The 13,699-nt window shown below is 37.8% G+C and overlaps 1 protein-coding gene across 1 annotated transcript; it reads left to right on the top strand.

Moving 5' to 3' along the window:
- The first annotated feature begins 17 nt into the window (after positions 1–17).
- LOC124246330 (ectonucleotide pyrophosphatase/phosphodiesterase family member 3-like) lies at positions 18–12,087 on the top strand. The gene is made up of 5 exons (XM_046674362.1): positions 18–205; positions 2,476–2,553; positions 3,145–3,277; positions 4,889–5,045; positions 11,832–12,087. Exons 2-5 carry the CDS (start codon positions 2,535–2,537, stop codon positions 12,000–12,002), a joined length of 480 nt encoding a protein of 159 aa, XP_046530318.1. The 5' UTR covers positions 18–205; positions 2,476–2,534; the 3' UTR covers positions 12,003–12,087.
- Positions 12,088–13,699: the final 1,612 nt, after the last annotated feature.

Raw genomic sequence — 13,699 nt, 5'->3', positions numbered from 1 at the left:
TATAAGGTGATGGGTGAGCCACGCTGTGGGCGTTATTTTCTCTTTTTTTTCTTTTCTCTCTTTCGACAGGGAGACACATCGCCTCTTCCTCCCACTGTCCCAGACTGTCTGCGGGCTGATGTCAGGGTTGCTCCTTCTGAGAGCCAAAAATGTTCCTTCTATTTAGCAGACAAGAATATCACCCACGGCTTCCTCTATCCTCCTGGTTGGTATAACTCTTTTTGAGAGCAGCAGCTTAGAAAGCCCTTATCAGCTGGCTGTGGGCCTGTGCCTTAAACATACGCTCCCCCCTCCCCCAAACTACCTGCTCTGGCTGAAGGAGCTGCCTGGAGGCCTCCAGGGGTTGTGGGCGGGCCCAAAGCAGAGTGACAGCTGTCATGAGACTAATAGCACCTGCAGTGGGAACCACACAGCAGCTCCAATCTGGCCGAGATGTTCAGAGGGTTTGGCAGGTTTAAGTTTAATTTTAAAACTGAAGATTCTTTGGGGAGGGACACAAACGTCTAACAAAACTGTTTTTCTACTGCCCAAGCTCAGGGCTGCGTAGAGAATGCAGCTGTGGAAGAGCTCAAAGAGCTCAGCCAAGAATTCAGGCCTCTTATGGCATAGGCTCAACAATTTTAAACTGTGGATTAAGTAGCTGAATGAACTTTAAGTTCATTTGAAAAAGCGTCTATCTCTCTTGGGAATATGCGAAATCCAGTGTGATTTTTCTAAAGCTCAAGTCTCTTCCCTGTTCAGCAGTCCATGTCATTTTCATTAACTCACCTGTGAGATTATCATCACTTTCAGCTTCTGGGAATGGGTTTACTCCTGATAATTGACTTCATTTTCTGGAAGCCAGGACCAAAGAGGTCCTTTAGACATTTATAGCTTAGAGATTGTGAGATTTATAATGGGAAAAAAGAAAGGCTTAATAAAGACAAGTAGCACAGCAATTTAAGCCCCTAACATGGGATTAGGACAAATAAACTGATATATCTTATTAAAATATCTAGCGACAATTAGAACTACCCAACTTGTGCAAACCCTGGGATAAACGAAAATAGTTGCAACATTTTATTAATGAAATTGTTTAAACTGGCATATAAAATTGTGTCTGTTAAGCCATAAGATATTGGTTGATAATTAAATGTTTGCCTGATCAAGGAAATGAAATTAATAACTAAGCAGCTTATCTCAAAAAATATTAAGGTGAAAATGAAACTCCCTTCTAGCTTTCCACTGTAAATTGTTGATTAGAAATTCCATTATAAGCTGATGGTTATTTTTCTCTGAAAGGAGGTACTGTTATGCTGATTGTGGTCCCAGCTTTCCATTTAAAGAGTAGAAAAGGCTTGTAGGGGATCTGAGGACAGTGAACAGCACGTGAAACCTTAAGGGAAAAAACACCAGCAACTTGTTCGCCCTTGCCTTCTGGTGCCCACCCCTTGGCCTTTCACTTGTCTTCGCTAAGATACCCAAGTGCAGTTTAAATATAAAAGGTATTATAATATGCATTTCTAGGCTTGCAGCTTTTAAATCCTCACCCTGTTTCTGTGAGAGGGACGCCGTGAGACAGATGGAGCCCAAGTGACAGAGCACATTGCTCAGGGGTTCAGCTGGTAGGCGGTGGAGCTGGGGTTCCAATCTGGGCAGTCTGCGTCCAGAGCACGCGCCCAGCACTCACTCTGCTGGACGGCAGCTCCACGAGTCCTCAGAGCCAGTCATTTGCGGTGTCATCAGTCAGCAGTCTTCATTGGGTTAAAACTCACTTTCTTAAGAAAATTGTATTTTGGAAGAGCGATTTGCAATTGCTTTATTATTTAGTGCACATTTAATAGCTGTGCATTCATGTTGGTGTTATATTTGTTTCCTTGGGCTGCTGTAACAAATTGCCACCAAGTTGGTGGCTTGTAACAACAGAAATGTATTTTCTCAGAGTTCTGGAGGCCAGAAGGCTGAAATCCAGGTGTCGGCAGGGCCCTGCCCCTTTGACGGAGAGAATCCAGAGGAGAATCCTTCTTTGCCTCTTCCAGGTTCTGGGACTCCAGGTGTCTCTTGGCTTGTGGCTGCGTCGCTCCAGTCTCTGCCTCCGTCTTCACATGCTTCTCCCTGGGTCTCTCCTCTTCTCAGCCCTCACTCTCCTTATGAGGGCGCCAGTGGTTGGATTAGAGCCCACTCTAAATCCAGGATAACCTCATCTGGAGACCCTTACCTTAATCACATCTGCACAGACCCTATTTCCCACCTTCCCCCTCACGGGTACAGGGGTCAGGACTTGGACACATCTTTTTGAGGGTCTCCATTCAACCCACTGCAGGTATCAAATGTGTGAAACTGCCTGCATTACTGATGACCTCGACTGACAGGAGAGTGCTTAGTATCTTGGTGTTTTGACTGCTAATAAATTGACAGTAGTAGTAATTTGCCCATTATGTAATATGTTATATTTTCTCTTATAGCTAGATTTAATAAATTTCACTTGTTTTGCAGCGAACAACAGAACTTCTGAGAGTCAATATGATGCTTTAATTACAAGTAATTTGGTTCCTATGTATGAAGAATTCAAAAGTAAGTATATATTTAGATTATTAATTTAAAAATACCTACGTGACTCTATGAACTTACAAACTAAACAGATCTTTTATTGCAATTTGTTTCTGATATTGAGTCATTTTGTTCTAATGTTTTAAATATAGAAACAGGAAGAATCTCTGACATAATTCTTTTCATATGAATTTTTATAATTTGTTTTTAACCCTAATTTAACTGTAAAGAGCTATTCACAAAACAAAGTTTTATGGACACTCATCATAAGTGTCTATATGATGATAAGTGTTTTTCCCTAGAGTCATAACTAATAAGGCAGTGTGTGTTTTCTGGCATGTTTAATACTCACTGTCCCCAAAGCAACTCAGCCCTAGGGAGGAATTTGGAGACATACTTAACTGTAATTTCAAGACTGCAACCACATCAACAACAAAAAGCTATCATCAATATGGCCATTTTCATTGCATGAACTATTTTGCAGAATTTTCCAATCACCACTGACCATTATTGAAGCAGAATTTGATTCTATATAAATGTACCTGTCTATAGTAGAAAATAATTCCATATTTAGTAGAGGTAGATATTTTCAGCAACTTATTCTTTTGTTTTTAGAAATATGGGATTACTTCCACAGTGTTCTTCTTATAAAACATGCCGTGGAAAGAAATGGAGTAAATGTGGTCAGTGGACCAGTATTTGATTATAATTATGATGGTCGTTTTGATGCTTCAAATGAAATTATAGAGTGAGTAATTTGAAACCAAATGGACTCTTTGATTTGCAATAGTGTAGCATGAGGGAAACCCTCAGTATTTTAAATAAAAGCTCCGTATTCTAAACATTACAAAGTATATGTATGTAGGGATGTTATTGTTGACTATTTTCTACTATACTACCTAAATATTTAGCCAAAACTTTATATGGCAAAAATTTAAACTAGAAAAGGGCAAGGAAAAAATGTCCAGGAAAAGCTTAGCAAAATTTTTATTTGGAACGTTTCTAAACTATTGGGCAGAGGAAAAGTGTGATTCTGTAAGAGTTAAGGAGATAGGGCCGACTCACTGTACTATTGATAAATGTAGAACCAGTCCTGCAATATAATAAATTAAAAAATGAAGGAGTGGTGGTTCATAATGTTTTCTCCTGGTGAATGATTCGTAAGAGTATCTCTCAGGAGAGGGTGTAGGCTTCATGCAGAAGACTAGTCCTTCCAGACTGTACATCTTTGTACTAAACCTGGTCCTAACAGGTTGCTAAGAATTACCTTTGAATGCAGCACGCAGGAATAGAGAGGTTTAGAAGTACCATCTGTTACTTCTCTTTATTACCAAAACGTAGGAAGAGCCAAACTAAACAATTGTACTGTCTAAGCATAGATTATCTGGAGCAATGATTTCTACCTACACCTTCCCATAAAGTGACATTTATGACTACTAAGTGTGTGGCCCCTTCCTATTTTGTTTGCCTTGTCCTTATTTCAGTGTTTATTGGTCCTATATTTCACCATTTAATAATTCTAGCAAACTCTTTGTTTGCACTCTACTGCATGCTTGGTACTTTTCTAGGCATTTTCATAGACTTTATTTAATCCAAAAAATGTTCCTGTATTAGATTCCATTAGCCCCCATTTACAGATGAGAAAACTGAGGCACAGAGGGGTTAAGTAACTTGTCTATGTTCCACAATTAGAAGGTGGTAAAGGCTGAATACGAACCCAGACAGTCTTCCTTGAGACCATGTAGAAATTCTGAATCACAGTAATACCAGCTCATATTCCTTTCAGTGGACTCACACTAATAACTTACCTTTATTTTGCACTTAAAACGTTTAAAAGCACTTTCATGTTCATTATCTGAAACTCAAGGATCTCATATCAGTTGTATGGATTTATCTCTGTGTCTACACTGTGAAGTTGGTAGCACAGGATGACCTCCATGTTGAAGTAGAGGAAATTTAGTAAGTCATAGGATGTGAGAGGGTTAGTCCATAGGGAAACATCTAGTGGAAGTACACAGCTGGAGTTGAAATCAGGGCTCCGCCCCAGCCCCTCTTCTATTAGAGAACGTCACATGAATTATGAAGTCAGCAGAACTAGGAAACCCAGCAGGCATAGTATCATGCTCTGCTTTTCTTTGTATTCTAATATTTTCCCATAATATTAAAATGACCAAACTTGGACTTCTCTAAGTCTCTGGCTCATTGAAGTCAAAAAATATGAGAGAAGATTTTGTACTTTCTATTTATTTACTTTATTTTATGCTATTTTTACCTTGGCATTCCTTTAAAAATATATAAAGACATTTTTAATCTTTAGAAACAAAAGTGTAACACCAAATCTTTTCAATTATTATTTCAGATACGTGGTCAACACCAGTGTTCCCATCCCAACACACTACTTTGTGGTGCTGACTAGCTGTAAAAATAAGAGCCACACCCCTGACGCTTGCCCTGGGTGGTTGGACGTCCTGCCCTTTGTCATCCCTCACCGACCCACCAATGTGGAGAGCTGCCCTGTGAGTACGCCCTGGGAGAGTCCCAGGCAGGAGAAATGATGAGTCAGAGCTCATCGGCCTTTCGTAAAAGTGGCTCTGACTACAGCAGTACATTTTTCAGGTGTTTTGTGGGTAGAGTTGTACTAAAAATGACCTCATTTTTAAACTTTTCCTTTGCCTGTTGATCCCTATGTAATTAATATCAATTTAAACATCTATATGTCTACATGAACATGTGTTTATATTTGAATATCTTATGTATTTTATTTATATACATTTTATTCAAACTCACTAATAAGGGGAAGGGTGGCATCTTACTAATATTTTGATTCTGGACACAAACTTTAAAGTTCTGTTCCAAAGTTGGCATGAAATTAACGCTTCCTGAATGACTATGTGAGTATAAAAACCCCATCAACTTGAAACATGAGGTCTGAAATTAATTACATATATACATACACAAAATAAGTTGGTTCAAGGAGCATTCCTTTGTTAACATCATGTATTAGTCTACCTGAAAATCTTTTTGGCTCAAGGCAAATTATATGTAAATAGTTACTTCAACTTGCATCCATGTTCTTTATAGAAAAAAATATATATCTTGGTGATTGGGTTTTACTGAAGTTACTCAGCAAATGTATTGAGTACCTATTAAATGCATGATATTCCTTTTTTTGTTTGTTTGTTTGTTTTTTTACTGAGGTAACATTAGTGTATAACATTATATAAATTTCAGGTGTACATCGTTATATATTTCGATTTCTGTTTGGATTACATCATGTTCACCACGCAGAGACTAATTACAGTCCATCACCACACACATGCCTCATCACCCCTTTCACCCTCCTGCCTCCCCCCTGCCCCTCTGGTAACCACCAATCCAATCTCTGTTTCTGTGTGTTTGATTGTCATTGTTTTTATCTTCTACTTATAAGTGAGATCATACAGTATTTGACTGTCTCCCTCTGACTTATTTAGCTTAGCATAATACCCTCAAGGTCCATCCGTATTTTGACAAATGGCCAGATTTCCTCATTTCTTATGGCTGAGTAGTATTCCATTGTGTGTATACACCACATCTTCTTTATCCCTTCATCCGTTGATGGACACCCAGGTTGCTTCCGAGTCTTGGCTATCGTGAATGATGCTGTGATGAAATAGGGGAGCATGTATCTTTATGCACTCATGCTTTCATGTTCCTTGGATAAATGCCCAGCAGTGGAATAGCTAGATCACGTGGTAGATCTATTCTTAATTTTTTGAGGAATCTCCTTGCTGTTTTCCATAGTGGCTGCACCAGTTTTTACTTCCACCAGCAGTGTATGTGGGTTCCCTTCTTTTCCACAGCCTCTCCAACACTTATTGTTTCCTGTCTCATTAATTACAGCCCTTCTGATGGGAGTGAGGTAATATCTCATTATAGTTTTGATTTGCATTTGCCTGGTAGTTAATGATGTTGAACATCTTTTCATGTGCCTATTGGCTATCTGTATATCTTCTTTGGAAAAACGTCTGTTCAGATCTTTTTAATTGCACAATATTCTGATAGAAACTCTTTATAATGAAGCGAGGAGGAATACATTGTCTCTGCCCTAAAGGAGTTCAGGTATAATTTTGATATATAAGTGAGTATAAATGAAATATAGACACGTAAATGGGTCAGTCAATAATATAAGAATTATTTTAAAAATTAAAAAATGAAATGTCACAAATTTTGGATTAATTGCTAAATACTCTTATAAAGATTTAGTGTTTCAAATTTAAAACACATTTGGCTGTAATAATAATAAAGCTTACATGATATGAGGTGGGAGTAGGACTGGGCCCTGAAGGATGGGCAGAATTTGAATAGATTGAGGATCAGGAAGAATCTTCCACTGAGGGAGTGAAAAATGCAGAAGATTTAGTAATTGACTGGATGCAAGAGCCAAAGGGAAAGGGAGAGTCAAAGATGAATCAGAGATTTTAAACGTAGGTAATTAGGAAAAAGAAAGAGGGAAGTGGGGAATGAGACCTATTTTGGCAGATAGATAGGATAATTAAGTTTAGGCATGTCAAGTTTGTAGAAATGGGTGTTCGCATGGAAAATTCCATAGGCTATTAAACACTGGATATTAAAGCTTAGGTTCTAGGCCACATTGGGATTCATCTCTGTTCTTTCAGGTGTTCAACACATAACTGCCTGCACCATACCATGTACTATGGGAGATCCACAGATAAACCAGACAGGAATTCTACTGAAAGGGGCTCATAGTCTAGATGCCCTTAGAAGCCTAGTAAAATAGAAGAAGGAAGAGATAAGTGGCACAAAGAGGGACAGATAAAATTGCTGTAGAGTTTTGAGAGAGAAATACTTCCTGATAGGGAAGGTGACATTCTAGCTGGGTCTTGAATATAGGATTTAAACGTGAGTGTTTGAATGGTCTTTCTGTGATTAAAGATGGAGGACAAAGGTTAGAGACTAAACAGTGGGTCGCTCCTAGTCCTAGAGTGAGGAAGAGTTTTCAAACAAGAAGCTATCAGGAGCTATTGTCTAGTTGAATTTCTTCCTACTTTTCTTGTCAGAATTTTATTTAGTTGAGACAAGGGTGAGCTACCATTCTGCACTTCCTCTTCCAGTGGCAGACATTTATGACTGATAAAGTGTGGTGGTGCTCTTTACCACTGACTCAAGATTAAAAGTTCTCGGGGGCTGGCTCCATGGCCTAGTGGTTAAGTTTGGCGCACTCTGCTTTGGCAGCCCCGGTTCGTGGGTTTGCTTCGCGGGTGTGAACCTACACCACTTGTCAGCTGTACTGTGACGGTGACCCACATACAAAGTAGAGGAAGATTGATACAGGTGTTAGCTCAGGGCAAATCTTCCTCAGCAAAACAAAACAAAACAAAACAGTTCTTTATCACATAGTTTCTAGGTAACCATTATGGATTGTTTAGAATGGATGTGCCGGGAAGAAACTATTTGCTCTCCTTGGTCTAGCACTTATTTCCTTCTATTAGGACTTTTCAAGATGAACCTTAAGTAGCTTCATTGTTTCCTGTCCTCCTTCTCTTCACCTCTGTACACCACTACCAATTTATTCCCCTTGAAATTTAGTTTTTCATTATGACATACTTTCTCATCCCCAAACTTTACCTACCCTGAATAAGAAAACAAAAATAAGCAAACAAAAATCTCCCGGCCTGTGCTTAAGGCTCTCGACAATTTACCCTTAGTTGACCTTACAGACCCAAGTTCCAGGCCAACTGAAGTCCTTGAAATACTTGAACACATCTTGAGTTTCCCTACCTCAACATTGTTGCTCGTGCTCTTCTCTCCTCTAGAATGCTCTTTTTTTGACATCTGCTAAAATTTCCACCTACACTTCTAGGTAAAGTATAAATGGTGTGAAGCCTTCCTTGGTCATTCAAGCGGTGATGATCTCAAAATTAATATGGCATCATCTCTGTTGAGTAAGACATCACTAATGAATCAGGCATTATCCAAGATTTTAAAGGGAACTGCAGTATAGTAATAAGGATACAACATCTATAAAGATAATTACAAGACGTAATATGATGTGTATAAAGCAAACCTAAACCAAGCTATGATTATAAGAGATTGTGAAGTTAATAAGATGTGGCTGTCAATTAGATATGTGGGAGGGGAGAGGCAGGATGAGAGAGAGTCAAAGGTGACTGAAAATTTAGGCATGACTGGCCAGGAAATATATAAGACAATCAGTTGTTTTGGGAAGGATGACCTTGCTCTTGGTGGTCTTTAGATTGAGAAACTAATTGAATATCTGGGAGGATATATGAGGAGCAGTTTAGAATAGAACTTAAATACATGGCTTTTGCAGTTGGACATCCTGAGTTCAGTTGTTGACTTGATGTGTTTGGGTAAATAACTGAAGATCACTTTGCTCAACTGTATAAAAAAAGTCACTTCCCCTCATGAAGTTGTCATGGGGATTAAATGAGATATTTCATGTAAAACCCTAAGAATTCCCAAAAACTAGTAAGCAAATTATGGCCATTATAAATAAATCACATTTTGTGATGGAGTTACATTCTAAAGTCAACATAAAGTGAAATCCCATGCAGAGAAAATCCTCTATAATCAGATCACCCAGAAAGGACAGTTATGTACACAAACTGTACCTTAATAAGTGCTAATAAGCCAGTATTTCCACCAGCATTGGAACGCGGAATAGTGCTTTAAGTAATGAGGAAACACTTGGCTTGCTTTAGGGGTCATGTTGTATGCAAATTCTGCACTTTCAAATATTCTAATCACTGAGTGTGGGGAGGTGCTCCCACCAGAAGGGGTTTAGGGAACTGGCAGCAGTTGTAGAAATGAGAGAGTCCCGATTCCACCTCACACATGGTCTGAGGAACAAGATTCATATTTCTTCACTTGCTTTCTTCTTTTCCTTGTTTATTCCATCTTTCCCCCCTCCTCCTTTTCCTCTTTCTTTTTTCCCTCAAGTTTGTATTGTTAAATTCCTGTCATATAAGTGGGAATGTTGCCATGAGTCCAAGTGACTATCATTATTGTAAATCACTCAGCAGATATTGGAAAACACACAGGTTTGGAACTTGGAAGAGAAATCAGAACTGTAGAGACAGATCTGGAATTAAATCATGGGAGTGAAATAAAATTGCCAAAGGGAAGAAAGCAGAGAGAAGAGGGAAATGTAGGAAATGCCTGTACTTCCAGGATGGAAAAAAACTAGTCAGTTAAGGAAACAGAAGTTGTTCAAACAAGTAAGCAGTCTGAACTATGGAGGTCAAAGGAGGAATTTTCAGAAACTTGGGGTTATCAACAAAGTGAACAGTCGAAAAAACATCCGCTCAGTGAGGTCATCCTTGACAAGGCAGTTTCATTAGCGTGATAGCAGCAACAACCAGACTGTCAGTGGTTAAGGAAAGAGAATAAGGATATATTTAGTGGAGAAGAAAATTGAAACTGATATTGCCTCAAAAACTAACAAAGTGAGTTGTATTTTAGTGGTGTAGAATACTTCTGTTTATGTAACAGTTCTAATACGTATATATCAAATATGTATATATAAATCAATTACATATACAGTCAAAAGTATTTATTTAAATATAGCTCATAAAAACTGTGTGTTTGCAACTCTGCTGCTCCATTGGCGTGCTCTGTTTGGATTCAAACAGAGCACTTGTCTATAGCTGGCCTCTGTTCAGATTGATTGGTGCCGGTGACCTACCTGGTACGAACTAGCTTGAGTATCACCCCTGCCTACATGTAATTATATGTTCTACCTTAAGATCATTTAATTGCAGTTTAAAAGAGCGAAGACTGTCAGGTGTTCATTAAACATTTAGTTGGATGGATACCAAATAAGCCAGGAGAGCCTAGAGTAATATAAACCAACTGGGAGGAAACTTTAAGGAAAAAGTGATCAAAAATATTAAATATTGCTGAAATGTGAATTAGGAAAGGCAGGAAAAAAAGACTGAATTAGATTCCCATTGGAAATATAAGCTAGAATTATTATATTGCATATTTATTATTTAAAAAAGTAACTCACATCATGAATATCACACAGAGAAATGCTTCAGTGGTTAGAAGCAAAAAGTAATTTCCCTGTATACTTCCTGTGGCTCCAACAAGAGCTGCTTATTTTAAGGCTGCATATTTAAAAAAACAAACCACTGCACTGAAGTCAAATGAAGGTTATTAACACACACTCATCTAATTAAACAAACCTTTAAACTGTCTTACTTTAAAAAAAATTTAACTGAAAATTAGCAATACCATAAGAATATCAGAAAATTAGTAAATAAAGAATAAGGAATTTCATAGAAATCAATGGCTCTAAATTATTGAACTTTTATATAGTTAAAAAATGACTAAATGTCAAATGGCCAAGAAATATCTGAAAAGATACTCAACTATAAGATCTCTTACAGTAATAAAATTTAAACAAGGATAAAGCTCTCTTTCACCCCGTGGTTTGGCAAGGATGCGGGGAGTTGGGGGTTATCGTCCTCTGCCAATGGAAGTGTGAATTGGTGTGAACACTTTGAGGAGTGCTAGGTTTCATATCTGGCAGATCAAAGTTGCATCTACTCTCTGACCCAGCGATTCCGTTTATATATCCTAGAAACTCATGTTCTTGAACACAGGAGGCAGGTGCCAAGTTATTCATTACAGTATCATTTATAAGGCCAAAAATACTATCAACATGGCGACAAAAAAATAAACTGTGCTACCACAAACCACAGGTAAAAACAAGATCTAGACACATCACTATGGATGGATTACAAACATAACACTAATGCAAAGTAATCCTAGAATACCACTCATAACATCGTTTATGGACACTTGAAAACTCATAAATCAATACCATATATTGTATATTGACGTGCAGTAAAATTTTATAAACAGTCTGGATTCACACTGACTCCTGATAATGATTAGCTCTGAGTAGAGGAACACTGGGGACTTAACTTCATCTGTAATATTTCATTTTTTAAAAACATTTACATCTGAAGTCAATATAAAAATGGCTAAAATGTGACTTTGTGATGGTCTGTATTTGCTATTCTTTGTACTTTTGTTTTATTTATTTTAATAAACAGAAGTTTGCCGTATCAATTAAAGTTTTAAGGCAAAAACTACAGGAACAAATATCAAATCAGTATGTCGTACACTTGAAACTAACATCGTGTTGTAAGTCAATTATCCCTCAATTAAAAAAAACACAGGACAAAGGAGGACTTCTAAGTAATGAAAGATCTTCCTGTTAATGAAAAATCATGGCCTATGGAAAACAGTCTTTTGTTTCTCTTTCACAGGAAGGTAAACAGGAAGCCAACTGGGTTGAAGAAAGATTGAAAGAACACGTTGCCCGGGTCCGAGATGTGGAACTTCTTACTGGGCTTGACTTTTATCAGGAAAAAGTGCAGCCTGTCTCTGAAATTTTGCAACTAAAGACCTATTTACCCACATTTGAAACCATTATTTAATCTAATCTATAAGACAATTTTGCCATAATGTAAATGATTTTTTGTATTGAAGAATCATAAAATAAAGTTTTCTATTTTTCCTTAACTCCTAGAAAAGCTATGTTGCATAATTTTCTATACTTATTCCTCTCTTTCTTTCTCATTTCTATGAACATGTATTATTTTAAAGTTACATTTTTCTTTTGCACAGAGATTATGCCATGTTATACCTTCCTTACTATATTTATTTTCTCACTTGTATCTGTGGCTGTATTTTTCTGCCCAGCATTATCTAAACAGAAGGGAGAATAAAAGAAGTCGGTCCCACTTTGGAATTGAATCCATTCTGCAATCAGTTTTGTCATAAAACTTTTTACATTTGGCTATTGGGCAATATTTACTGACATAAAAAATGCACGTTACCTTCATTCGGCAGTTTCCCTTGTAAAAAAGATACAGTGTGCACAAATACATGATAATATCTTTTACACTAGCAAAACCAGAAAACAACCTAAAAGACTGTTCGAACAAACTGTACAATTTGTTTAAACAGTGGAATGCTCTTAGACTATAAAGAAAGAAATAGATCTGTATATGGAATGTTGGGCTCTGTTAAATGGGGAGCAAGTGACAGAACAGCATGGATAGTATGTATGCTGTCATTTTCTAGAGATTGGCAAACCTTTGCTGTAAAGGGCCAGATAAATTTTTTTAGGCCATACAGTCTCTGTTGCAACTACTCAACTCTGCCATTACATCATGGAAGTCTCGTAGATAAGATGTGAAAGGAATTGGAGTGGCTGTGTTCCAATAGAACTTTATTTACAAAAACCTGTAGAGGGCTAGGTTTGGCTCACAGGCTGTAGTTTGTCAACTCCTGACTTATATAATAAAGCCAAGGTGGGGAGAGGCAGGAATTACTAGTAAAAAGAGACAGGGACGTAAAATTCTTATGTTGTGACCTTTGGTATTGCCTAAAAATTTTTTAAAAGACACCTCTGTCCATGTATCTCTTTAATTAATCACAGAGATTCCAGTACTTATTTGAGGGGCAATACCATTGGTCAGAGTTTCGGATTACCAGAGTGGAAATGTTCCACATTCATTTCTCATATACAGACCAGTTTGTCCAGGGGACAGAGGCTTTGCTGGTGATGAAAAATCTTGTGAGCTGAGCTTCAAAAAACCCCCCAATTTCCATTAGAATTTCAATTGGATTATGGTCATTAATTCCAATTAATTTGAAATGTTAACTTACTGCCATTGGATTTTTTTTTTTTTTTACATATTTTCTCCACTTGTAGGATTTAGTTTAAAATTTTATGCAGTGAAAAATGTACAGTACAGAGAGGCTGAAAGACAAGACACAAATTGGAAACTATTTGCAGCTATATGGTAAAAATGTTACTCCCCTAAATATCGATGGAATTCCCGCAGTCAGCGTCCCCTGCCCCACTGCAGCCTGGGAACTAGAGGAGACCACCCAGGACTGAGACTCCACTGTGGGGAGACGAGTGGAGGATGGGTGCAGCCCTGAGCTGAGTTGAACTGTGGATGCCCTCGTGGCTTCTGAGTTTCTCTGAAAGCCACTGTATCAGATCAAATGGGTGCTCAACATAGACGTAAAAATTTCAGTCGCAGAAAAATGAAAGTTAGGTTTTATTGCACAGAGATTGTGTGATGTTATACCTTCATTTTGTATATTCATTGTCCCATTA

Source organism: Equus quagga, chromosome 11 (assembly GCF_021613505.1).
Source record: "Equus quagga isolate Etosha38 chromosome 11, UCLA_HA_Equagga_1.0, whole genome shotgun sequence".
Taxonomy (NCBI): domain Eukaryota; kingdom Metazoa; phylum Chordata; class Mammalia; order Perissodactyla; family Equidae; genus Equus; species Equus quagga.
This window is presented reverse-complemented; position numbering and strand designations above follow the sequence as displayed.

Bases quoted from the DNA above. Each gene is read 5' to 3' on its own strand.
- LOC124246330 (XM_046674362.1), top strand. The intron at 3,278-4,888 runs GTGAGTAATTTG...TTATTATTTCAG, and splicing joins GCTTCAAATGAAATTATAGA to ATACGTGGTCAACACCAGTG. The intron at 5,046-11,831 runs GTGAGTACGCCC...TCTCTTTCACAG, and splicing joins CCAATGTGGAGAGCTGCCCT to GAAGGTAAACAGGAAGCCAA.